At 52.5% G+C, this 26,069-nt stretch overlaps 1 protein-coding gene across 3 annotated transcripts in view; it reads left to right on the top strand.

Moving 5' to 3' along the window:
- The window catches only part of LOC140402489 (uncharacterized), a 143,076-nt gene that overhangs the window by 80,532 nt on the left and 36,475 nt on the right, over positions 1–26,069 (top strand). For all 3 annotated transcript variants that reach the window (XR_011938144.1, XM_072490320.1, XM_072490321.1), the window contains 2 exons: positions 569–618; positions 17,158–17,245. Coding sequence is in view for 2 of the 3 variants with exons in the window: in XM_072490320.1 (XP_072346421.1) it covers positions 569–618; positions 17,158–17,245 (138 nt within the window). In the remaining variant the exon portion in view is untranslated. Of the gene's footprint in view, positions 1–568; positions 619–17,157; positions 17,246–26,069 lie in introns of those variants that run through there.

Raw genomic sequence — 26,069 nt, 5'->3', positions numbered from 1 at the left:
GCAACACACAAGCTGCTATCACAAACCAGTGGCAACTTGAGGAGGCAACCATTCTTAGAATAGCAATTCTTTTTGAAAAGTCAGTGCCTGGTCAGTCCCACGCATCATTTTGAGCTTTACCATGGTGAACAAGCTCAGCTCAGAGTTGCAGGAAATGAGATGACCTGATATCTATTCCATGGGAGGGGTTTACCATCATGGTGCAAGGTTGCCGTTGTGCCGTGAACTGGAAAATTGCTCCTGCAAAATAATAATCATGCCACATTTGTAGCAAAGTCTAACAAGGGTAGAGTCAGTCATTGGGGAGCTGAATGAGTAAATCAAGGACAGTCACAGGATGGATATAACAAATGAAAAAGGAAAAATAAAACTAGTATTTATGACACATGCTGGAGGATGGTAGATAACTTTGGCACATTGGCAAACTACACTGTACCTCTGAGCATCAGCAGAAACCCTCATTGGACACCTATCAGGAATATAACCTGAGTAAAGGAAAGTCAGCAAAACCCAGCACAGCGTCAAATATTTACTGCAAACTGTTGATTGTGAATTCCATCTCTTACAGGACATGCAGGCAATAGAAGAAGCTAACCTGATGGTTGAATTCATTGATGGGTGAGCTTACCATGAACTCAAATTATAATAACATCCACAAGAAAGTAACTCCAGAAGAATATCCAGTTAAATGGTCCACACGGTCCCAGGATCAATTCCGACTTAGCTGATGCAAGCTAAGATAACAGTAGGAAAGGGACAACAAGTGGTTATATTTATTATTATTGGTTTAATTTGACGTTTCTGTAAATTTGCATCACAAATTGTTTGGATTGTATTTTGATGGCTCCCCTTCGAGGACAAGACAGACCCAACAGTTTTCTACAATTATAATTTGATCCAGTCATAGAATCATAGAATTTACAATGCAGAAGGAGACCATTTGGCCCATCGAGTCTGCACCGGCCCTTACAAAGAGCAACTCACTCAAGGACACGTAGCTACCCTATCCCCACAACCCAGCAACTCCCACTTAACCTTTTTGGACACGAAGGGCAATTTAGCCTGGCCAATCCACCTAACCCGCACATCTTTGGACTGCGGGAGGAAACCGGAGCACCCGGAGGAAACCCACGCACACACGGGGAGAACATGCAGACTCCGCACAGACAGTGACCCAAGCCGGAATCGAACGTGAGACGCTGGAACTGTGAAGCAATTGTGCTAACCACGATGCTACTGAGCTGCCCCAGTCATTGTCAGACATGTTCCGAAGCTCTCAGTGCTCGCACAAGCACCTGCAGAGAACAGAAAGGGCTCACTTTCCAGGTTAGGAGCACTGTCGGCACTCACACTCCCGAGTTCAGTGAAGAGTCACACTCCCGAGTTCAGTGAAGAGTCACACTCCCGAGTTCAGTGAAGAGTCACACTCCCGAGTTCAGTGAAGAGTCACACTCCCGAGTTCAGTGAAGAGTCACACTCCCGAGTTCAGTGAAGAGTCACACTCCCGAGTTCAGTGAAGAGTCACACTCCCGAGTTCAGTGAAGAGTCACACTCCCGACTTCAGTGAAGAGTCACACTCCCGACTTCAGTGAAGAGTCACACTCCCGAGTTCAGTGAAGAGTCACACCCGAGTTCAGTGAAGAGTCACACTCCCGAGTTCAGTGAAGAGTCACACTCCCGACTTCAGTGAAGAGTCACACTCCCGAGTTCAGTGAAGAGTCACACTCCCGAGTTCAGTGAAGAGTCACACTCCCGAGTTCAGTGAAGAGTCACACTGCGGAGTTCAATGAATAGTCACACTCCCGAGTTCAGTGAATAGTCACACTCCCGAGTTCAGTGAGGAGTCACACTCCCGAGTTCAGTGAAGAGTCACACTACCGAGTTCAGTGAAGAGTCACACTACCGAGTTCAGTGAAGAGTCACACTCCCGAGTTCAGTGAACAGCAACAATCCCGAGTTCAGTGAACAGCAACAATCCCGAGTTCAGTCAACAGCAACAATCCCGAGTTCAGTGAAGAGTCACACTCCCGAGTTCAGTGAAGAGTCACACTCCCGAGTTCAGTGAAGAGTCACACTCCCGAGTTCAGTGAGGATTCACACTCCCGAGTTCAGTGAGGAGTCGCACTCCCGAGTTCAGTGAAGAGTCACATTCCCGAGTTCAGTGAAGAGCCACACTCCCGAGTTCAGTGAAGAGTCACACTGCGGAGTTCAGTGAAGAGTCACAATCCCGAGTTCAGTGAATAGTCACACTCCCGAGTTCAGTGAAGAGTCACACTCCCGAGTTCAGTGAAGAGTCACACCCGAGTTCAGTGAAGAGTCACACTCCCGAGTTCAGTGAAGAGTCACACTCCCGAGTTCAGTGAAGAGTCACACTGCGGAGTTCAATGAATAGTCACACTCCCGAGTTCAGTGAATAGTCACACTCCCGAGTTCAGTGAGGAGTCACACTCCCGAGTTCAGTGAAGAGTCACACTACCGAGTTCAGTGAAGAGTCACACTCCCGAGTTCAGTGAACAGCAACAATCCCGAGTTCAGTGAACAGCAACAATCCCGAGTTCAGTCAACAGCAACAATCCCGAGTTCAGTGAACAGCAACACTCCCGAGTTCAGTGAAGAGTCACACTCCCGAGTTCAGTGAAGAGTCACACTCCCGAGTTCAGTGAGGATTCACACTCCCGAGTTCAGTGAGGAGTCGCACTCCCGAGTTCAGTGAAGAGTCACATTCCCGAGTTCAGTGAAGAGCCACACTCCCGAGTTCAGTGAAGAGCCACACTCCCGAGTTCAGTGAAGAGTCACACTGCGGAGTTCAGTGAAGAGTCACAATCCCGAGTTCAGTGAATAGTCACACTCCCGAGTTCAGTGAAGAGTCACACTCCCGAGTTCAGTGAGGAGTCACACTCCCGAGTTCAGTGAGGAGTCACACTCCCGAGTTCAGTGAGGAGTCACACTCCCGAGTTCAGTGAGGAGTCACACTCCCGAGTTCAGTGAACAGCAACAATCCCGAGTTCAGTGACCAGCAACAATCCCGAGTTCAGTGAACAGCAACACTCCCGAGTTCAGTGAAGAGTCACACTCCCGAGTTCAGTGAAGAGTCACACTCCCGAGTTCAGTGAAGAGTCACACTCCCGAGTTCAGTGAAGAGTCACACTCCCGAGTTCAGTGAAGAGTCACACTCCCGAGTTCAGTGAAGAGTCACACTCCCGAGTTCAGTGAAGAGTCACACTCCCGAGTTCAGTGAAGAGTCACACCCGAGTTCAGTGAAGAGTCACACTCCCGAGTTCAGTGAAGAGTCACACTCCCGAGTTCAGTGAAGAGTCACACTCCCGAGTTCAGTGAAGAGTCACACTGCGGAGTTCAATGAATAGTCACACTCCCGAGTTCAGTGAATAGTCACACTCCCGAGTTCAGTGAGGAGTCACACTCCCGAGTTCAGTGAAGAGTCACACTACCGAGTTCAGTGAAGAGTCACACTCCCGAGTTCAGTGAACAGCAACAATCCCGAGTTCAGTGAACAGCAACAATCCCGAGTTCAGTGAACAGCAACAATCCCGAGTTCAGTCAACAGCAACAATCCCGAGTTCAGTGAACAGCAACACTCCCGAGTTCAGTGAAGAGTCACACTCCCGAGTTCAGTGCGGATTCACACTCCCGAGTTCAGTGAGGAGTCGCACTCCCGAGTTCAGTGAGGAGTCGCACTCCCGAGTTCAGTGAGGAGTCGCACTCCCGAGTTCAGTGAAGAGTCACATTCCTGAGTTCAGTGAAGAGTCACATTCCCGAGTTCAGTGAGGATTCACACTCCCGAGTTCAGTGAGGAGTCGCACTCCCGAGTTCAGTGAGGAGTCGCACTCCCGAGTTCAGTGAAGAGTCACATTCCCGAGTTCAGTGAAGAGCCACACTCCCGAGTTCAGTGAAGAGTCACACTGCGGAGTTCAGTGAAGAGTCACAATCCCGAGTTAAGTGAATAGTCACACTCCCGAGTTCAGTGAAGAGTCACACTCCCGAGTTCAGTGAGGAGTCACACTCCCGAGTTCAGTGAAGAGTCACATTCCCGAGTTCAGTGAAGAGTCACACTCCCGAGTTCAGTGAGGATTCACACTCCCGAGTTCAGTGAGGAGTCGCACTCCCGAGTTCAGTGAGGAGTCGCACTCCCGAGTTCAGTGAGGAGTCGCACTCCCGAGTTCAGTGAAGAGTCACATTCCCGAGTTCAGTGAAGAGCCACACTCCCGAGTTCAGTGAAGAGTCACACTGCGGAGTTCAGTGAAGAGTCACAATCCCGAGTTAAGTGAATAGTCACACTCCCGAGTTCAGTGAAGAGTCACACTCCCGAGTTCAGTGAGGAGTCACACTCCCGAGTTCAGTGAAGAGTCACACTCCCGAGTTCAGTGAAGAGTCACACTGCGGAGTTCAATGAATAGTCACACTCCCGAGTTCAGTGAAGAGTCACACTCCCGAGTTCAGTGAGGAGTCACACTCCCGAGTTCAGTGAAGAGTCACATTCCCGAGTTCAGTGAAGAGTCACATTCCCGAGTTCAGTGAAGAATCACACTGCGGAGTTCAGTGAAGAGTCACACTCCCGAGTTCAGTGAGGAGTCACACTCCCGAGTTCAGTGAGGAGTCACACTCCCGAGTTCAGTGAAGAGTCACACTCCCGAGTTCAGTGAACAGCAACAATCCCGAGTTCAGTGACCAGCAACAATCCCGAGTTCAGTGAACAGCAACACTCCCGAGTTCAGTGAAGAGTCACACTCCCGAGTTCAGTGAAGAGTCACACTCCCGAGTTCAGTGAAGAGTCACACTCCCGAGTTCAGTGAACAGCAACAATCCCGAGTTCAGTGAACAGCAACAATCCCGAGTTCAGTGAACAGCAACACTCCCGAGTTCAGTGAGGAGTCACACTCCCGAGTTCAGTGAGGAGTCACACTCCCGAGTTCAGTGAGGAGTCACACTCCCGAGTTCAGTGAAGAGTCACACTCCCGAGTTCAGTGAAGAGTCACACTCCCGAGTTCAGTGAAGAGTCACACTCCCGAGTTCAGTGAAGAGTCACACTCCCGCGTTCAGTGAGGAGTCACACTCCCGAGTTCAGTGAGGAGTCACACTCCCGAGTTCAGTGAGGAGTCACACTCCCGAGTTCAGTGAAGAGTCACATTCCCGAGTTCAGTGAAGAGTCACATTCGCGGGTTCAGTGAAGAGTCACACTGCGGAGTTCAGTGAAGAGTCACACTCCCGAGTTCAGTGAGGAGTCACACTCCCGAGTTCAGTGAAGAGTCACACTCCCGAGTTCAGTGAAGAGTCACACTCCCGAGTTCAGTGAAGAGTCACACTCCCGAGTTCAGTGAAGAGTCACACTCCCGAGTTCAGTGAAGAGTCACACTCCCGAGTTCAGTGAAGAGTCACACTCCCGAGTTCAGTGAAGAGTCCCATTCCCGAGTTCAGTGAAGAGTCACACTGCGGAGTTCAGTGAAGAGTCACACTCCCGAGTTCAGTGAGGAGTCACACTCCCGAGTTCAGTGAACAGCAACAATCCCGAGTTCAGTGACCAGCAACAATCCCGAGTTCAGTGAACAGCAACACTCCCGCGTTCAGTGAAGAGTCACACTCCCGAGTTCAGTGAAGAGTCACACTCCCGAGTTCAGTGAAGAGTCACACTCCCGAGTTCAGTGAAGAGTCTCACTCCCGAGTTCAGTGAAGAGTCACACTCCCGAGTTCAGTGAAGAGTCACACTCCCGAGTTCAGTGAAGAGTCACACTCCCGAGTTCAGTGAAGAGTCACACTCCCGAGTTCAGTGAAGAGTCACACTCCCGAGTTCAGTGAAGAGTCACACTCCCGAGTTCAGTGAAGAGTCACACTCCCGAGTTCAGTGAGGAGTCACACTCCCGAGTTCAGTGAGGAGTCACACTCCCGAGTTCAGTGAAGAGTCACACTCCCGAGTTCAGTGAAGAGTCACACTCCCGAGTTCAGTGAGGAGTCACACTCCCGAGTTCAGTGAAGAGTCACACTCCCGAGTTCAGTGAAGAGTCACATTCCCGAGTTCAGTGAAGAATCACACTGCGGAGTTCAGTGAAGAGTCACACTCCCGAGTTCAGTGAGGAGTCACACTCCCGAGTTCAGTGAGGAGTCACACTCCCGAGTTCAGTGAAGAGTCACACTCCCGAGTTCAGTGAAGAGTCACACTCCCGAGTTCAGTGAAGAGTCACACTCCCGAGTTCAGTGAAGAGTCACACTCCCGAGTTCAGTGAAGAGTCACACTCCCGAGTTCAGTGAACAGCAACAATCCCGAGTTCAGTGACCAGCAACAATCCCGAGTTCAGTGAACAGCAACACTCCCGAGTTCAGTGAAGAGTCACACTCCCGAGTTCAGTGAAGAGTCACACTCCCGAGTTCAGTGAAGAGTCACACTCCCGAGTTCAGTGAAGAGTCACACTCCCGAGTTCAGTGAACAGCAACAATCCCGAGTTCAGTGAACAGCAACAATCCCGAGTTCAGTGAACAGCAACACTCCCGAGTTCAGTGAGGAGTCACACTCCCGAGTTCAGTGAAGAGTCACACTCCCGAGTTCAGTGAAGAGTCACACTCCCGAGTTCAGTGAAGAGTCACACTCCCGCGTTCAGTGAGGAGTCACACTCCCGAGTTCAGTGAGGAGTCACACTCCCGAGTTCAGTGAAGAGTCACATTCCCGAGTTCAGTGAAGAGTCACATTCCCGGGTTCAGTGAAGAGTCACACTGCGGAGTTCAGTGAAGAGTCACACTCCCGAGTTCAGTGAGGAGTCACACTCCCGAGTTCAGTGAAGAGTCACACTCCCGCGTTCAGTGAAGAGTCACACTCCCGAGTTCAGTGAATAGTCCCACTCCCGAGGTCAGTGAACAGCAACAATCCCGAGTTCAGTCAACAGCAACAATCCCGAGTTCAGTGAACAGCAACAATCCCGAGTTCAGTGAACAGCAACACTCCCGAGTTCAGTGAAGAGTCACACTCCCGAGTTCAGTGAGGAGTCACACTCCCGGGTTCAGTGAAGAGTCACACTCCCGAGTTCAGTGAAGAGTCACACTCCCGAGTTCAGTGAAGAGTCACACTCCCGAGTTCAGTGAATAGTCACACTCCCGCGTTCAGTGAACAGCAACAATCCCGAGTTCAGTGACCAGCAACAATCCCGAGTTCAGTGAACAGCAACACTCCCGAGTTCAGTGAAGAGTCACACTCCCGTGTTCAGTGAAGAGTCACACTCCCGAGTTCAGTGAAGAGTCACACTCCCGAGTTCAGTGAAGAGTCACACTCCCGAGTTCAGTGAAGAGTCACACTCCCGAGTTCAGTGAAGAGTCACACTCCCGAGTTCAGTGAAGAGTCACACTCCCGAGTTCAGTGAAGAGTCACACTCCCGAGTTCAGTGAAGAGTCACACTCCCGAGTTCAGTGAAGAGTCACACTGCGGAGTTCAGTGAAGAGTCACACTCCCGAGTTCAGTGAGGAGTCACACTCCCGAGTTCAGTGAAGAGTCACACTCCCGAGTTCAGTGAAGAGTCACACTCCCGAGTTCAGTGAAGAGTCACACTCCCGAGTTCAGTGAATAGTCACACTCCCGAGTTCAGTGAACAGCAACAATCCCGAGTTCAGTGACCAGCAACAATCCCGAGTTCAGTGAACAGCAACACTCCCGAGTTCAGTGAAGAGTCACACTCCCGAGTTCAGTGAAGAGTCACACTCCCGAGTTCAGTGAAGAGTCACACTGCCGAGTTCAGTGAGGAGTCACACTCCCGAGTTCAGTGAAGAGTCACACTCCCGAGTTCAGTGAGGAGTCACACTCCCGAGTTCAGTGAGGAGTCACACTGCCGAGTTCAGTGAAGAGTCACATTCCCGAGTTCAGTGAAGAGTCACATTCCCGAGTTCAGTGAAGAATCACACTGCGGAGTTCAGTGAAGAGTCACACTCCCGAGTTCAGTGAGGAGTCACACTCCCGAGTTCAGTGAGGAGTCACACTCCCGAGTTCAGTGAAGAGTCACACTCCCGAGTTCAGTGACCAGCAACAATCCCGAGTTCAGTGACCAGCAACAATCCCGAGTTCAGTGAACAGCAACACTCCCGAGTTCAGTGAAGAGTCACACTCCCGAGTTCAGTGAAGAGTCACACTCCCGAGTTCAGTGAAGAGTCACACTCCCGAGTTCAGTGAACAGCAACAATCCCGAGTTCAGTGACCAGCAACAATCCCGAGTTCAGTGAACAGCAACACTCCCGAGTTCAGTGAAGAGTCACACTCCCGAGTTCAGTGAAGAGTCACACTCCCGAGTTCAGTGAAGAGTCACACTCCCGAGTTCAGTGAAGAGTCACACTCCCGAGTTCAGTGAAGAGTCACACTCCCGAGTTCAGTGAAGAGTCACACTCCCGAGTTCAGTGAACAGCAACAATCCCGAGTTCAGTGAACAGCAACAATCCCGAGTTCAGTGAACAGCAACACTCCCGAGTTCAGTGAGGAGTCACACTCCCGAGTTCAGTGAGGAGTCACACTCCCGAGTTCAGTGAGGAGTCACACTCCCGAGTTCAGTGAAGAGTCACACTCCCGAGTTCAGTGAAGAGTCACACTCCCGAGTTCAGTGAAGAGTCACACTCCCGCGTTCAGTGAGGAGTCACACTCCCGAGTTCAGTGAAGAGTCACATTCCCGAGTTCAGTGAAGAGTCACATTCCCGGGTTCAGTGAAGAGTCACACTGCGGAGTTCAGTGAAGAGTCACACTCCCGAGTTCAGTGAAGAGTCACACTCCCGAGTTCAGTGAAGAGTCACACTCCCGAGTTCAGTGAAGAGTCACACTCCCGAGTTCAGTGAATAGTCACACTCCCGAGTTCAGTGAAGAGCCACACTCCCGAGTTCAGTGAACAGCAACAATCCCGAGTTCAGTGAACAGCAACAATCCCGAGTTCAGTGAACAGCAACACTCCCGAGTTCAGTGAAGAGTCACACTGCGGAGTTCAGTGAAGAGTCACACTCCCGAGTTCAGTGAAGAGTCACACTCCCGAGTTCAGTGAAGAGTCACACTCCCGAGTTCAGTGAAGAGTCACACTCCCGAGTTCAGTGAAGAGTCACACTCCCGAGTTCAGTGAAGAGTCACACTCCCGAGTTCAGTGAAGAGTCACACTCCCGAGTTCAGTGAATAGTCACACTCCCGAGTTCAGTGAGGAGTCACACTCCCGAGTTCAGTGAAGAGTCACACTCCCGCGTTCAGTGAAGAGTCACACTCCCGAGTTCAGTGAATAGTCCCACTCCCGAGTTCAGTCAACAGCAACAATCCCGAGTTCAGTCAACAGCAACAATCCCGAGTTCAGTGAACAGCAACAGTCCCGAGTTCAGTGAACAGCAACACTCCCGAGTTCAGTGAAGAGTCACACTCCCGTGTCAGTGAGGAGTCACACTCCCGGGTTCAGTGAAGAGTCACACTCCCGAGTTCAGTGAAGAGTCACACTCCCGAGTTCAGTGAACAGCAACAATCCCGAGTTCAGTGACCAGCAACAATCCCGAGTTCAGTGAACAGCAACACTCCCGAGTTCAGTGAAGAGTCACACTCCCGAGTTCAGTGAAGAGTCACACTCCCGAGTTCAGTGAAGAGTCACACTCCCGAGTTCAGTGAAGAGCCACACTCCCGAGTTCAGTGAAGAGCCACACTCCCGAGTTCAGTGAACAGCAACAATCCCGAGTTCAGTGAACAGCAACAATCCCGAGTTCAGTGAACAGCAACACTCCCGAGTTCAGTGAGGAGTCCCACTCCCGAGTTCAGTGAACAGCAACAATCCCGAGTTCAGTCAACAGCAACAATCCCGAGTTCAGTGAACAGCAACAATCCCGAGTTCAGTGAACAGCAACACTCCCGAGTTCAGTGAAGAGCTACACTCCCGCGTTCAGTGAAGAGTCACACTCCCGAGTTCAGTGAGGAGTCACACTGCGGAGTTCAGTGAAGAGTCACAATCCCGAGTTCAGTGAATAGTCACACTCCCGAGTTCAGTGAAGAGTCACACTCCCGAGTTCAGTGAAGAGTCACACTGCGGAGTTCAGTGAAGAGTCACAATCCCGAGTTCAGTGAATAGTCACACTCCCGAGTTCAGTGAATAGTCACACTCCCGAGTTCAGTGAATAGTCACACTCCCGAGTTCAGTGAAGAGTCACACTCCCGAGTTCAGTGAAGAGTCACACTCCCGAGTTCAGTGAAGAGTCACATTCCCGAGTTCAGTGAAGAGTCACACTGCGGAGTTCAGTGAAGAGTCACACTCCCGAGTTCAGTGAGGAGTCACACTCCCGAGTTCAGTGAAGAGTCACACTCCCGAGTTCAGTGAAGAGTCACACTCCCGCGTTCAGTGAGGAGTCACACTCCCGAGTTCAGTGAGGAGTCACACTCCCGAGTTCAGTGAGGAGTCACACTCCCGAGTTCAGTGAAGAGTCACATTCCCGAGTTCAGTGAAGAGTCACATTCCCGAGTTCAGTGAAGAGTCACACTGCGGAGTTCAGTGAAGAGTCACACTCCCGAGTTCAGTGAGGAGTCACACTCCCGAGTTCAGTGAAGAGTCACACTCCCGAGTTCAGTGAAGAGTCACACTCCCGAGTTCAGTGAAGAGCCACACTCCCGAGTTCATTGAAGAGTCACACTCCCGAGTTCAGTGAAGAGTCACACTCCCGAGTTCAGTGAACAGCAACACTCCCGAGTTCAGTGAGGAGTCACACTCCCGAGTTCAGTGAGGAGTCACACTCCCGAGTTCAGTGAGGAGTCACACTCCCGAGTTCAGTGAAGAGTCACACTCCCGAGTTCAGTGAAGAGTCACACTCCCGAGTTCAGTGAAGAGTCACACTCCCGCGTTCAGTGAGGAGTCACACTCCCGAGTTCAGTGAGGAGTCACACTCCCGAGTTCAGTGAAGAGTCACATTCCCGAGTTCAGTGAAGAGTCACACTCCCGAGTTCAGTGAAGAGTCACACTCCCGAGTTCAGTGAGGAGTCACACTCCCGAGTTCAGTGAAGAGTCACACTCCCGAGTTCAGTGAAGAGTCACACTCCCGAGTTCAGTGAAGAGTCACACTCCCGAGTTCAGTGAATAGTCACACTCCCGAGTTCAGTGAACAGCAACAATCCCGAGTTCAGTGAACAGCAACAATCCCGAGTTCAGTGAACAGCAACACTCCCGAGTTCAGTGAAGAGTCACACTGCGGAGTTCAGTGAAGAGTCACACTGCGGAGTTCAGTGAAGAGTCACACTCCCGAGTTCAGTGAAGAGTCACACTCCCGAGTTCAGTGAAGAGTCACACTCCCGAGTTCAGTGAAGAGTCACACTCCCGAGTTCAGTGAAGAGTCACACTCCCGAGTTCAGTGAAGAGTCACACTCCCGAGTTCAGTGAAGAGTCACACTCCCGAGTTCAGTGAAGAGTCACACCCGAGTTCAGTGAAGAGTCACACTCCCGAGTTCAGTGAAGAGTCACACTGCGGAGTTCAGTGAATAGTCACACTCCCGAGTTCAGTGAATAGTCACACTCCCGAGTTCAGTGAGGAGTCACACTCCCGAGTTCAGTGAAGAGTCACACTCCCGAGTTCAGTGAAGAGTCACACTCCCGAGTTCAGTGAATAGCCCCACTCCCGAGTTCAGTGAACAGCAACAATCCCGAGTTCAGTCAACAGCAACAATCCCGAGTTCAGTGAACAGCAACAATCCCGAGTTCAGTGAACAGCAACACTCCCGAGTTCAGTGAAGAGCTACACTCCCGCGTTCAGTGAAGAGTCACACTCCCGAGTTCAGTGAGGAGTCCCACTGCGGAGTTCAGTGAAGAGTCACAATCCCGAGTTCAGTGAATAGTCACACTCCCGAGTTCAGTGAAGAGTCACACTCCCGAGTTCAGTGAAGAGTCACACTGCGGAGTTCAGTGAAGAGTCACAATCCCGAGTTCAGTGAATAGTCACACTCCCGAGTTCAGTGAATAGTCACACTCCCGAGTTCAGTGAATAGTCACACTCCCGAGTTCAGTGAAGAGTCACACTCCCGAGTTCAGTGAAGAGTCACACTCCCGAGTTCAGTGAAGAGTCACATTCCCGAGTTCAGTGAAGAGTCACACTGCGGAGTTCAGTGAAGAGTCACACTCCCGAGTTCAGTGAGGAGTCACACTCCCGAGTTCAGTGAAGAGTCACACTCCCGAGTTCAGTGAAGAGTCACACTCCCGCGTTCAGTGAGGAGTCACACTCCCGCGTTCAGTGAGGAGTCACACTCCCGCGTTCAGTGAGGAGTCACACTCCCGAGTTCAGTGAGGAGTCACACTCCCGAGTTCAGTGAAGAGTCACATTCCCGAGTTCAGTGAAGAGTCACATTCCCGAGTTCAGTGAAGAGTCACACTGCGGAGTTCAGTGAAGAGTCACACTCCCGAGTTCAGTGAGGAGTCACACTCCCGAGTTCAGTGAAGAGTCACACTCCCGAGTTCAGTGAAGAGCCACACTCCCGAGTTCATTGAAGAGTCACACTCCCGAGTTCAGTGAAGAGTCACACTCCCGAGTTCAGTGAACAGCAACAATCCCGAGTTCAGTGAACAGCAACACTCCCGAGTTCAGTGAAGAGCTACACTCCCGCGTTCAGTGAAGAGTCACACTCCCGAGTTCAGTGAGGAGTCCCACTGCGGAGTTCAGTGAAGAGTCACAATCCCGAGTTCAGTGAATAGTCACACTCCCGAGTTCAGTGAAGAGTCACACTCCCGAGTTCAGTGAAGAGTCACACTGCGGAGTTCAGTGAAGAGTCACAATCCCGAGTTCAGTGAATAGTCACACTCCCGAGTTCAGTGAATAGTCACACTCCCGAGTTCAGTGAATAGTCACACTCCCGAGTTCAGTGAAGAGTCACACTCCCGAGTTCAGTGAAGAGTCACACTCCCGAGTTCAGTGAAGAGTCACATTCCCGAGTTCAGTGAAGAGTCACACTGCGGAGTTCAGTGAAGAGTCACACTCCCGAGTTCAGTGAAGAGTCACACTCCCGAGTTCAGTGAAGAGTCACACTCCCGAGTTCAGTGAGGAGTCACACTCCCGCGTTCAGTGAGGAGTCACACTCCCGAGTTCAGTGAGGAGTCACACTCCCGAGTTCAGTGAGGAGTCACACTCCCGCGTTCAGTGAGGAGTCACACTCCCGCGTTCAGTGAAGAGTCACACTCCCGAGTTCAGTGAAGAGTCACACTCCCGAGTTCAGTGAAGAGTCACACTCCCGAGTTCAGTGAGGAGTCACACTCCCGCGTTCAGTGAGGAGTCACACTCCCGAGTTCAGTGAGGAGTCACACTCCCGAGTTCAGTGAGGAGTCACACTCCCGAGTTCAGTGAAGAGTCACATTCCCGAGTTCAGTGAAGAGTCACATTCCCGAGTTCAGTGAAGAGTCACACTGCGGAGTTCAGTGAAGAGTCACACTCCCGAGTTCAGTGAGGAGTCACACTCCCGAGTTCAGTGAAGAGTCACACTCCCGAGTTCAGTGAAGAGCCACACTCCCGAGTTCATTGAAGAGTCACACTCCCGAGTTCAGTGAAGAGTCACACTCCCGAGTTCAGTGAACAGCAACACTCCCGAGTTCAGTGAGGAGTCACACTCCCGAGTTCAGTGAGGAGTCACACTCCCGAGTTCAGTGAAGAGTCACACTCCCGAGTTCAGTGAAGAGTCACACTCCCGAGTTCAGTGAAGAGTCACACTCCCGCGTTCAGTGAGGAGTCACACTCCCGAGTTCAGTGAGGAGTCACACTCCCGAGTTCAGTGAGGAGTCACACTCCCGAGTTCAGTGAAGAGTCACACTCCCGAGTTCAGTGAAGAGTCACACTCCCGAGTTCAGTGAAGAGTCACACTCCCGAGTTCAGTGAATAGTCACACTCCCGAGTTCAGTGAACAGCAACAATCCCGAGTTCAGTGAACAGCAACACTCCCGAGTTCAGTGAAGAGTCACACTCCCGAGTTCAGTGAAGAGTCACACTGCGGAGTTCAGTGAAGAGTCACACTCCCGAGTTCAGTGAAGAGTCACATTCCCGAGTTCAGTGAAGAGTCACACTCCCGAGTTCAGTGAAGAGTCACACTCCCGAGTTCAATGAACAGCAACAATCCCGAGTTCAGTGAAGAGTCACACTCCCGAGTTCAGTGAACAGCAACAATCCCGAGTTCAGTGAAGAGTCACACTCCCGAGTTCAGTGAATAGTCACACTCCCGAGTTCAGTGAAAACACACACTCACACTCCCGAATACTGGAACACTCCCAGTCCCGAGTTCAGGTACACAAACTCACACCCCCGAGTTCAGTGAACACACACACTCACATTCCCAAGTTCAGGAACACACGCACTCACATTCCCGAGTTCAGGAACACACGCTCACATTCCCGAGTTCAGGAACACACGCTCACATTCCCGAGTTCAGGAACACTCCCACTCCTGAGTTCAGGAACACACACTCGAACTCCCGAGTTCAGTGAACACACAGACTCACACTCCGGATGTTCAGGCACGCTCACACTCACACTCCCGAGTTCAGTGAACAACCACTCACATTCCCGAGTTCAGGAACAGACACACTCACACTCCGGAATTCAGGAACACACACACACACTCCCAAATTCAGGAACACTCACACTCACGAGTTCGGGAACACACACACTCACACTCCCGAGTTCAGGAACACTCACATTCCCGAGTTCAGTGAACACACACACTCACACTCCCGAGTTCAGGAACACACACACCCCCACTCCCGAGTTCAGGAACACACACACACTCACGCTCCTGAGTTCAGGAACAGACACACTCATGCTCCTGAGTTCAGGAACACACACACTCACGCTCCCGAGTTCAGGAACACACACACTCACGCTCCCGAGTTCAGGAACACACACACTCACGCTCCCGAGTTCAGGAACACACACACTCACGCTCCCGAGTTCAGGAACACACACACTCACGCTCCCGAGTTCAGGAACACTCACACTCACAATCCCGAGTTCAGTAAACACACCAACCACACCCATGTCAGCAACTCTCCCCACCCCACCCTTAAACAAAGAACATACCCCATCCGTCCCCCCACGCCTTCCTCCTGGCAACCTCCCACCTGTTGACTAGCCTGCCCAGATAAGCATGGTGGCCCCGCCCAAGGCTTCCAACCTCCCTCCGTTACCCCCCCCCTTAACCGACCCAGCCATCAACCCTAAAGAGTAACAAAAGACACACTCGCCATTACTGCTTCCCCACCAAGACCTGCCCTGGAACTCCCACCACCAAACACTTTAGAAAAAACACACAACTCCTCCAAAGCTCAATGTCTTCACACTCCCACCAGTCCCTCATAAATTCCATCGCCTCCTCTGGCGTGTCAAAATAGCGCTCCAGCTTCTGGAAAGTCACCCACAGGTGGGCCGGGTACAATACCCCAAACTTTCACCCACCTTAATCGGATTAAACCCGGCCCTCCTCTTTGGCATCTCCACACCCAGGTCCTGGTACCACCGCAGCTCGTTCCCTTCCCAGTTACATTTCCTGGTCTGCCTCGCCCATCAAAGAATCTTCTCCTTGTCCATAAAGCGGTGTAACTGCACCAATATCGCCCTCAGCGGCTCACCCGCCTGCGGCACCTCCTCAGCGCCCAATGCGGTTGGCCAACCTCCAGGGGCCGATCAAAGCCCCCCTCCACCATCAATTTCTCCAGCATCTTTGCCACATACACACCGGCCTCCGCAGCTTCAATGCCTTCAGGCACCCTGACAATCCTTAACTTTTGCCTCGTGGAGCGATTCTCTAGATCCTCCACCTTCTCCCTCAGCCGATTCTGGGTCTCCCGCATCACACCCATCTCTGCCACCAGCGAAGCCAACTGCTCCTCGTACTCCCCCACCGTCTCCTCCACTTTCTGGATCGCTCGGCCCTGGGACTCCAGCCTCTGCTCCACTCGCTCGATCCTAGATCTGAGTGGTTTCACCACCTTGGCCAGGTCTTTCCTCTGCTGCCGAAACTTATCATTCAGGAACTCTACCAACTGCTCTGTCGACCACTTGTCTTCCGCCATCTTTTCCTGGGGCTCACCACGAAGACGCTCCTGTTCCACCTGCCTTTTCTTCCTTGCCCTATTTCTTTTCCACGGGTCCATCCACCAGCCAGACCAGAGGAGTGTTACCCTGCCCAGGCACACCTATACCTTTTGCCCTCAAATTCAACGCCCTTCGGGAAGGAGAAAGTTTTTTTTAAATCCGCCTTGAGCACTCCATGGCCGCCACTGGAAGTCAGCCTTGAACACATCTAACGACCCAGCCTCTACAGCTCTCTGTGGTAAAGAACTCCACAGATTCACTACCCTGCAAAAGGAGAAATTTCTCCTCATCCCTGTCTTAACTGAGCAACCAGTCACTATGAGATTATGCCCTCTGGTCCTGGACACTCCCACAAGGGGAAACAACCTCTCAGCATCGACCCTGTCAAACCCCCTGAGAGTCCGATATGTCTCAATAGGTCACCTCTCATTCTTCTAAACACTAATGAGTACAGACCCGACCTACTCAACCTCTCCTCAGAAGAAAATCTCTCCATACCCGGGATCAACATCGTGAACCTGGGCAGCACGGTAAGCACAGTGGTTAGCACAGGTGCTTCACAGCTCCAGGGCCCCGGGTTCGATTCCCGGCTTGGGTCACTGTCTGCACGTTCTCCCCATGTCTGCATGGGTTTCCTCCGGGTGCTCCGGTTTCCTCCCACAGTCCAAAAATGTGCAGGTTAGGTGGATTGGCCATGCTAAATTGCCCCTTTGTGTCCAAAAAGGTTGGGTGGGGTTATGGGGATGGGGTGGAGTTGTGGGCTTAGGTGGTGTGCTCTTTCCAAGGGCTGGTGCAAACTCGATGGGCCGAATGGCCTCCTTCAGCACTGTAAATTCTATGATTCTAGGAAACCTTTTCTGGACTTCCTGCAATTGTGTGATCTTGGAATGTGGGCAACACCGCCCTTAGTTCGCCTTAAGTTATTTAATATCCACCACGTGTGAAATTGGGGTTACATGTCAGCCACACCAATAAGGTGGAACAGGCTCCGTTCCCTCTGGTCATTTACTGATGCCAGCCCAGGCACTGCCAGGTTTCAGAGTCAGAGTGGGATTTGAACTATCAAACCACGAGGCTATCTATAACTTATGGTAACTAATCTTCCATATTTCAACAGTTACCGCATGACATACACAAATGAATGCAACGTCAGTGTCTCTGACACAGCCCAAACAGTAGACACTGAGAGTGAATGCGACCAACAGGTGAGAAATATCATTTCACTAATCATTCTTGGGCAGTGAGGTAGAGGAAATCAGAACCCAACTCGCAGTGAGGGGGAGGAAATCAGAACCCTCCTCGCAGTGAGGGGGAGGAAATCAGAACCCTCCTCGCAGTGAGGGGGAGGAAATCAGAAACCAACTCGCAGTGAGGGGGAGGAAATCAGAACCCAACTCGCAGTGAGGGGGAGGAAATCAGAACCCAACTCGCAGTGAGGGGGAGGAAATCAGAAACCAACTCGCGGTGAGGGGGAGGAAATCAGAAACCAACTCGCAGTGAGGGGGAGGAAATCAGAACCCAACTCGCAGTGAGGGGGAGGAAATCCGAACCCAACTCGCCGTGAGGGGGAGGAAATCAGAAACCAACTCGCAGTGAGGGGGAGGAAATCAGAAACCAACTCGCAGTGAGGGGGAGGAAATCAGAAACCAACTCGCAGTGAGGGAGAGGAAATCAGAAACCAACTCGCAGTGAGGGGGAGGAAATCAGAATCCAACTCGCGGTGAGGGGGAGGAAATCAGAAACCAACTTGCGGTGAGGGGGAGGAAATCAGAAACCAACTTGCGGTGAGGGGGAGGAAATCAGAAACCAACTCGCGGTGAGGGGGAGGAAATCAGAACCCAACTCGCAGTGAGGGGGAGGAAATCAGAAACCAACTCGCAGTGAGGGGGAGGAAATCAGAAACCAACTTGCGGTGAGGGGGAGGAAATCGGAAACCAACTCGCGGTGAGGGGGAGGAAATCAGAAACCAACTTGCGGTGAGGGGGAGGAAATCAGAAACCAACTCGCAGTGAGGGGGAGGAAATCAGAAACCAACTCGCAGTGAGGGGGAGGAAATCAGAAACCAACTTGCGGTGTGGGGGAGGAATTCAGAAACCAACTCGCAGTGAGGGGGAGGAAATCAGAAACCAACTCGCAGTGAGGGGGAGGAAATCAGAACCCAACTCGCAGTGAGGGAGAGGAAATCAGAAACCAACTCGCAGTGAGGGGGAGGAAATCAGAATCCAACTCGCAGTGAGGGGGAGGAAATCAGAAACCAACTCGCGGTGAGGGAGAGGAAATCAGAACCCAACTCGCAGTGAGGGGGAGGAAATCAGAAACCAACTCGCGGTGAGGGGAGGAAATCAGAAACCAACTCGCGGTGAGGGGGAGGAAATCAGAAACCAACTCGCGGTGAGGGGGAGGAAATCAGAAACCAACTCGCGGTGAGGGGGAGGAAATCAGAAACCAACTCGCAGTGAGGGGGAGGAAATAAGAATCCAACTCGCAGTGAGGGGGAGGAAATCAGAGCCCAACTCGCAGTGAGGGGGAGGAAATCAGAAACCAACTCGCAGTGAGGGGGAGGAAATCAGAATCCAACTCGCGGTGAGGGGGAGGAAATCAGAAACCAACTCGCGGTGAGGGAGAGGAAATCAGAACCTAACTCGCCGTGAGGGGGAGGAAATCAGAGCCCAACTCGCCGTGAGGGGGAGGAAATCAGAATCCAACTCGCGGTGAGGGGGAGGAAATCAGAATCCAACTCGCAGTGAGGGGGAGGAAATCAGAATCCAACTCGCGGTGAGGGGGAGGAAATCAGAATCCAACTCGCGGTGAGGGGGAGGAAATCAGAATCCAACTCGCAGTGAGGGGGAGGAAATCAGAAACCAACTCGCAGTGAGGGAGAGGAAATCAGAATCCAACTCGCAGTGAGGGGGAGGAAATCAGAAACCAACTCGCAGTGAGGGGGAGGAAATCAGAATCCAACTCGCAGTGAGGGAGAGGAAATCAGAAACCAACTCGCGGTGAGGGAGAGGAAATCAGAACCCAACTCGCAGTGAGGGAGAGGAAATCAGAAACCAACTCGCAGTGAGGGAGAGGAAATCAGAATCCAACTCGCAGTGAGGGGAGGAAATCAGAAACCAACTCGCCGTGAGGGGGAGGAAATCAGAACCTAATTCGCGGTGAGGGAGAGGAAATCAGAAACCAACTCGCAGTGAGGGGGAGGAAATCAGAATCCAACTCGCAGTGAGGGGGAGGAAATCAGAACCCAACTCACAGTGAGGGTGAGGAAATCAGAAACCAACTCGCACTGATGGGGAGGAAATCAGAGCCCAACTCGCGGTGAGGGGGAGGAAATCATGACCCAACTCGCAGTGAGGGGGAGGAAATCAGAAACCAACTCGCGGTGAGGGGGAGGAAATCAGAAACCAACTCGCGGTGAGGGGGAGGAAATCAGAAACCAACTCGCAGTGAGGGGGAGGAAATCAGAAACCAACTTGCGGTGAGGGGGAGGAAATCAGAAACCAACTCGCAGTGAGGGGGAGGAAATCAGAAACCAACTCGCAGTGAGGGGGGAGGAAATCAGAAACCAACTTGCGGTGTGGGGGAGGAAATCAGAAACAAACTCGCAGTGAGGGGGAGGAAATCAGAAACCAACTCGCAGTGAGGGGGAGGAAATCAGAACCCAACTCGCAGTGAGGGAGAGGAAATCAGAAACCAACTCGCAGTGAGGGGGAGGAAATCAGAATCCAACTCGCAGTGAGGGGGAGGAAATCAGAAACCAACTCGCGGTGAGGGAGATGAAATCAGAACCCAACTCGGAGTGAGGGGGAGGAAATCAGAAACCAACTCGCGGTGAGGGGGAGGAAATCAGAAACCAACTCGCAGTGAGGGGGAGGAAATAAGAATCCAACTCGCAGTGAGGGGGAGGAAATCAGAGCCCAACTCGCAGTGAGGGGGAGGAAATCAGAAACCAACTCGCAGTGAGGGGGAGGAAATCAGAATCCAACTCGCAGTGAGGGGGAGGAAATCAGAAACCAACTCGCGGTGAGGGAGAGGAAATCCGAACCTAACTCGCCGTGAGGAGGAGGAAATCAGAGCCCAACTCGCCGTGAGGGGGAGGAAATCAGAATCCAACTCGCAGTGAGGGGGAGGAAATCAGAATCCAACTCGCAGTGAGGGGGAGGAAATCAGAATCCAACTCGCGGTGAGGGGGAGGAAATCAGAATCCAACTCGCGGTGAGTGGGAGGAAATCAGAATCCAACTCGCAGTGAGGGGGAGGAAATCAGAAACCAACTCGCAGTGAGGGAGAGGAAATCAGAATCCAACTCGCAGTGAGGGGGAGGAAATCAGAAACCAACTCGCAGTGAGGGGGAGGAAATCAGAATCCAACTCGCAGTGAGGGAGAGGAAATCAGAAACCAACTCGCGGTGAGGGAGAGGAAATCAGAACCCAACTCGCAGTGAGGGAGAGGAAATCAGAAACCAACTCGCAGTGAGGGAGAGGAAATCAGAATCCAACTCGCAGTGAGGGGAGGAAATCAGAAACCAACTCGCCGTGAGGGGGAGGAAATCAGAACCTAACTCGCGGTGAGGGAGAGGAAATCAGAAATCAACTCGCAGTGAGGGGGAGGAAATCAGAATCCAACTCGCAGTGAGGGGGAGGAAATCAGAACCCAACTCACAGTGAGGGTGAGGAAATCAGAAACCAACTCGCAGTGAGGGGGAGTAAATCAGAATCCAACTCGCGGTGAGGGAGAGGAAATCAGAATCCAACTCGCGGTGAGGGAGAGGAAATCAGAAACCAACTCGCAGTGAGGGGGAGGAAATCAGAACTCAACTCGCAGTGAGGGGGAGGAAATCAGAACCCAACTCGCAGTGAGGGGGAGGAAATCAGAACCCAACTCGCAGTTAGGGGGAGGAAATCAGAACCCAACTCGCGGTGAGGGGGAGGAAATCAGAATCCAACTCGCGGTGAGGGGGAGGAAATCAGAAACCAACTCGCAGTGAGGGGGAGGAAATCAGAATCCAACTCGCGGTGAGGGAGAGGAAATCAGAAACCAACTCGCAGTGAGGGGGAGGAAATCAGAATCCAACTCGCAGTGAGGGAGAGGAAATCAGAAACCAACTCGCAGTGAGGGGGAGGATATCAGAAACCAACTCGCAGTGAGGGGGAGGAAATCAGAAACCAACTCGCAGTGAGGGGAGGAAATCAGAAACCAACTCGCGGTGAGGGGGAGGAAATCAGAAACCAACTCGCGGTGAGGGGGAGGAAATCAGAAACCAACTCGCAGTGAGGGTGAGGAAATCAGAATCCAACTCGCAGTGAGGGAGAGGAAATCAGAAACCAACTCGCAGTGAGGGGAGGAAATCCGAAACCAACTCGCGGTGAGGGGGAGGAAATCAGAAACCAACTCGCGGTGAGGGGGAGGAAATCAGAGCCCAACTCGCGGTGAGGGGGAGGAAATCAGAAACCAACTCACAGTGAGGGGGAGGAAATCAGAACCCAACTCGCAGTGAGGGGGAGGAAATCAGAAACCAACTCGCGGTGAGGGGGAGGAAATCAGAAACCAACTCGCGGTGAGGGGGAGGAAATCAGAAACCAACTCGCGGTGAGGGGGAGGAAATCAGAAACCAACTCGCAGTGAGGGGGAGGAAATCAGAAACCAACTCGCAGTGAGGGGGAGGAAATCAGAAACCAACTCGCGGTGAGGGGGAGGAAATCAGAAACCAACTCGCGGTGAGGGGGAGGAAATCAGAAACCAAGTCGCAGTGAGGGGGACAAAATCAGAACCCAACTCGCAGTGAGAGGGAGGAAATCAGAAACCAACTCGCAGTGAGGGGGACAAAATCAGAACCCAACTCGCATTGAGGGAGAGGAAATCAGAATCCAACTCGCAGTGAGGGGGAGGAAATCAGAAACCAACTCGCGGTGAGGGGGAGGAAATCAGAAACCAACTCGCGGTGAGGGGGAGGAAATCAGAAACCAACTCGCGGTGAGGGGGAGGAAATCAGAAACCAACTCGCGGTGAGGGGGAGGAAATCAGAGCCCAACTTGCGGTGAGGGGGAGGAAATCAGAAACCAACTCGCGGTGAGGGGGAGGAAATCAGAAACCAACTCGCGGTGAGGGTGAGGAAATCAGAAACCAACTCGCGGTGAGGGGGAGGAAATCAGAATCCAACTCGCGGTGAGGGTGAGGAAATCAGAATCCAACTCGCGGTGAGGGTGAGGAAATCAGAAACCAACTCGCAGTGAGGGAGAGGAAATCAGAAACCAACTCGCGGTGAGGGTGAGCAAATCAGAAACCAACTCGCGGTGAGGGTGAGGAAATCAGAAACCAACTTGCGGTGAGGGGGAGGAAATCAGAATCCAACTCGCGGTGAGGGGGAGGAAATCAGAAACCAACTCGCGGTGAGGGGGAGGAAATCAGAAACCAACTCGCGGTGAGGGGGAGGAAATCAGAAACAACTCGCGGTGAGGGTGAGGAAATCAGAACCCAACTTGCGGTGAGGGGGAGGAAATCAGAAACCAACTCGCGGTGAGGTGGAGGAAATCAGAGCCCAACTCGCGGTGAGGGGGAGGAAATCAGAAACCAACTCGCGTTGAGGGTGAGGAAATCAGAAACCAACTTGCGGTGAGGGGGAGGAAATCAGAAACCAACTCGCGGTGAGGGGGAGGAAATCAGAGCCCAACTTGCGGTGAGGGGGAGGAAATCAGAAACCAACTCGCGGTGAGGGGGAGGAAATCAGAAACCAACTCGCGGTGAGGGGGAGGAAATCAGAAACCAACTCGCAGTGAGGGGGAGGAAATCAGAACCCAACTCGCAGTGAGGGGGAGGAAATCAGAACCCAACTCGCGGTGAGGGGGAGGAAATCAGAACCCAACTCGCGGTGAGGGGGAGGAAATCAGAAACCAACTCGCGGTGAGGGGGAGGAAATCAGAATCCAACTCGCGGTGAGGGGGAGGAAATCAGAAACCAACTCGCAGTGAGGGGGAGGAAATCAGAAACCAACTCGCGGTGAGGGAGAGGAAATCAGAAACCAACTCGCAGTGAGGGGGAGGAAATCAGAAACCAACTCGCGGTGAGGGGGAGGAAATCAGAAACCAACTCGCGGTGAGGGGGAGGAAATCAGAATCCAACTCGCGGTGAGGGAGAGGAAATCAGAAACCAACTCGCAGTGAGGGGAACAAAATCAGAATCCAACTCGCCGTGAGGGGGAGGAAATCAGAACCCAACTCGCAGTGAGGGGGAGGAAATCAGAAACCAACTCGCAGTGAGGGGGAGGAAATCAGAATCCAACTTGCGGTGAGGGAGAGGAAATCAGAAACCAACTCGCAGTGAGGGGGAGGAAATCAGAAACCAACTCCCGGTGAGGGGGAGGAAATCAGAAACCAACTCGCAGTGAGGGGGAGGAAATCAGAAACCAACTCGCAGTGAGGGGGAGGAAATCAGAGCCCAACTCGCAGTGAGGGGGAGGAAATCAGAACCCAACTCGCAGTGAGGGGGAGGAAATCAGAATCCAACTCGCAGTGAGGGGGAGGAAATCAGAAACCAACTCGCAGTGAGGGGGAGGAAATCAGAAACCAACTCGCAGTGAGGGGGAGGAAATCAGAATCCAACTCGCAGTGAGGGGGAGGAAATCAGAAACCAACTCGCAGTGAGGGGGAGGAAATCAGAGCCCAACTCGCAGTGAGGGGGAGGAAATCAGAACCCAACTCGCAGTGAGGGGGAGGAAATCCGAATCCAACTCGCCGTGAGGGGGAGGAAATCAGAAACCAACTCGCAGTGAGGGGGAGGAAATCAGAACCCAACTCGCAGTGAGGGAGAGGAAATCAGAACCCAACTCGCAGTGAGGGGGAGGAAATCAGAGCCCAACTCGCGGTGAGGGGGAGGAAATCAGAAACCAACTCGCAGTGAGGGGGAGGAAATCAGAACCCAACTCGCGGTGAGGGGGAGGAAATCAGAACCCAACTCGCGGTGATGGGGAGGAAATCAGAAACCAACTCGCAGTGAGGGGGAGGAAATCAGAAACCAACTCGCAGTGAGGGGGAGGAAATCAGAATCCAACTCGCAGTGAGGGGGAGGAAATCAGAAACCAACTCGCGGTGAGGGAGAGGAAATCAGAAACCAACTCGCAGTGAGGGGGAGGAAATCAGAAACCAACTCGCGGTGAGGGGGAGGAAATCAGAAACCAACTCGCAGTGAGGGGAGGAAATCAGAAACCAACTCGCGGTGAGGGGGACTAAATCAGAATCCAACTCGCAGTGAGGGAGAGGAAATCAGAAACCAACTCGCGGTGAGGGGGAGGAAATCAGAGCCCAACTCGCGGTGAGGGGGAGGAAATCAGAATCCAACTCACAGTGAGGGGGAGGAAATCAGAATCCAACTCGCCGTGAGGGGGAGGAAATCAGAAACCAACTCGCGGTGAGGGAGAGGAAATCAGAAACCAACTCGCAGTGAGGGGGAGGAAATCAGAAACCAACTCGCAGTGAGGGGGAGGAAATCAGAAACCAACTCGCGGTGAGGGGGAGGAAATCAGAATCCAACTCGCAGTGAGGGAGAGGAAATCAGAAACCAACTCGCGGTGAGGGGGAGGAAATCAGAGCCCAACTCGCGGTGAGGGGGAGGAAATCAGAATCCAACTCACAGTGAGGGGGAGGAAATCAGAATCCAACTCGCCGTGAGGGGGAGGAAATCAGAAACCAACTCGCGGTGAGGGAGAGGAAATCAGAAACCAACTCGCAGTGAGGGGGAGGAAATCAGAAACCAACTCGCAGTGAGGGGGAGGAAATCAGAAACCAACTCGCGGTGAGGGGGAGGAAATCAGAAACCAACTCGCAGTGAGGGGGAGGAAATCAGAGCCCAACTCGCAGTGAGGGGGAGGAAATCAGAAACCAACTCGCAGTGAGGGGGAGGAAATCAGAGCCCAACTCGCAGTGAGGGGAGGAAATCAGAAACCAACTCGCGGTGAGGGGGAGGAAATCAGAGCCCAAATCGCGGTGAGGGGGAGGAAATCAGAATCCAACTCGCAGTGAGGGGGAGGAAATCAGAATCCAACTCGCCGTGAGGGGGAGGAAATCAGAAACCAACTCGCAGTGAGGGGGAGGAAATCAGAACCCAACTCGCAGTGAGGGAGAGGAAATCAGAACCCAACTCGCAGTGAGGGGGAGGAAATCAGAAACCAACTCGCAGTGAGGGAGAGGAAATCAGAAACCAACTCGCAGTGAGGGGGAGGAAATCAGAATCCAACTCGCGGTGAGGGGGAGGAAATCAGAATCCAACTCGCGGTGAGGGGAAGGAAATCAGAAACCAACTCGCGGTGAGGGGGAGGAAATCAGAAACCAACTCACAGTGAGGGGGAGGAAATCAGAAACCAACTCGCAGTGAGGGGGAGGAAATCAGAAACCAACTCGCAGTGAGGGGAAGGAAATCAGAATCCAACTCGCAGTGAGGGGGAGGAAATCAGAACCCAACTCGCAGTGAGGGAGAGGAAATCAGAAACCAACTCGCAGTGAGGGGGAGGAAATCAGAAACCAACTCGCAGTGAGGGGGAGGAAATCAGAGTCCAACTCGCAGTGAGGGGGAGGAAATCAGAACCCAACTCGCAGTGAGGGGGAGGAAATCAGAAACCAACTCGCAGTGAGGGGAAGTAAATCAGAACCCAACTCGCAGTGAGGGGGAGGAAATCAGAAACCAACTCGCGGTGAGGGGGAGGAAATCAGAATCCAACTCGCAGTGAGGGGGAGGAAATCAGAATCCAACTCGCAGTGAGGGGGAGGAAATCAGAACCCAACTCGCAGTGAGGGGGTGGAAATCAGAAACCAACTCGCAGTGAGGGGAGGAAATCAGAAACCAACTCGCAGTGAGGGGAGGAAATCAGAAACCAACTCGCGGTGAGGGGAGGAAATCAGAAACCAACTCGCGGTGAGGGGGAGGAAATCAGAAACCAACTCGCAGTGAGGGGGAGGAAATCAGAAACCAACTTGCGGTGAGGGGGAGGAAATCAGAAAGCAACTCGCAGTGAGTGTGAGGAAATCAGAACCCAACTCGC

The sequence above is a fragment of the Scyliorhinus torazame genome, chromosome 25 (assembly GCF_047496885.1).
Source record: "Scyliorhinus torazame isolate Kashiwa2021f chromosome 25, sScyTor2.1, whole genome shotgun sequence".
Taxonomy (NCBI): Eukaryota; Metazoa; Chordata; class Chondrichthyes; order Carcharhiniformes; family Scyliorhinidae; genus Scyliorhinus; species Scyliorhinus torazame.
This window is presented reverse-complemented; position numbering and strand designations above follow the sequence as displayed.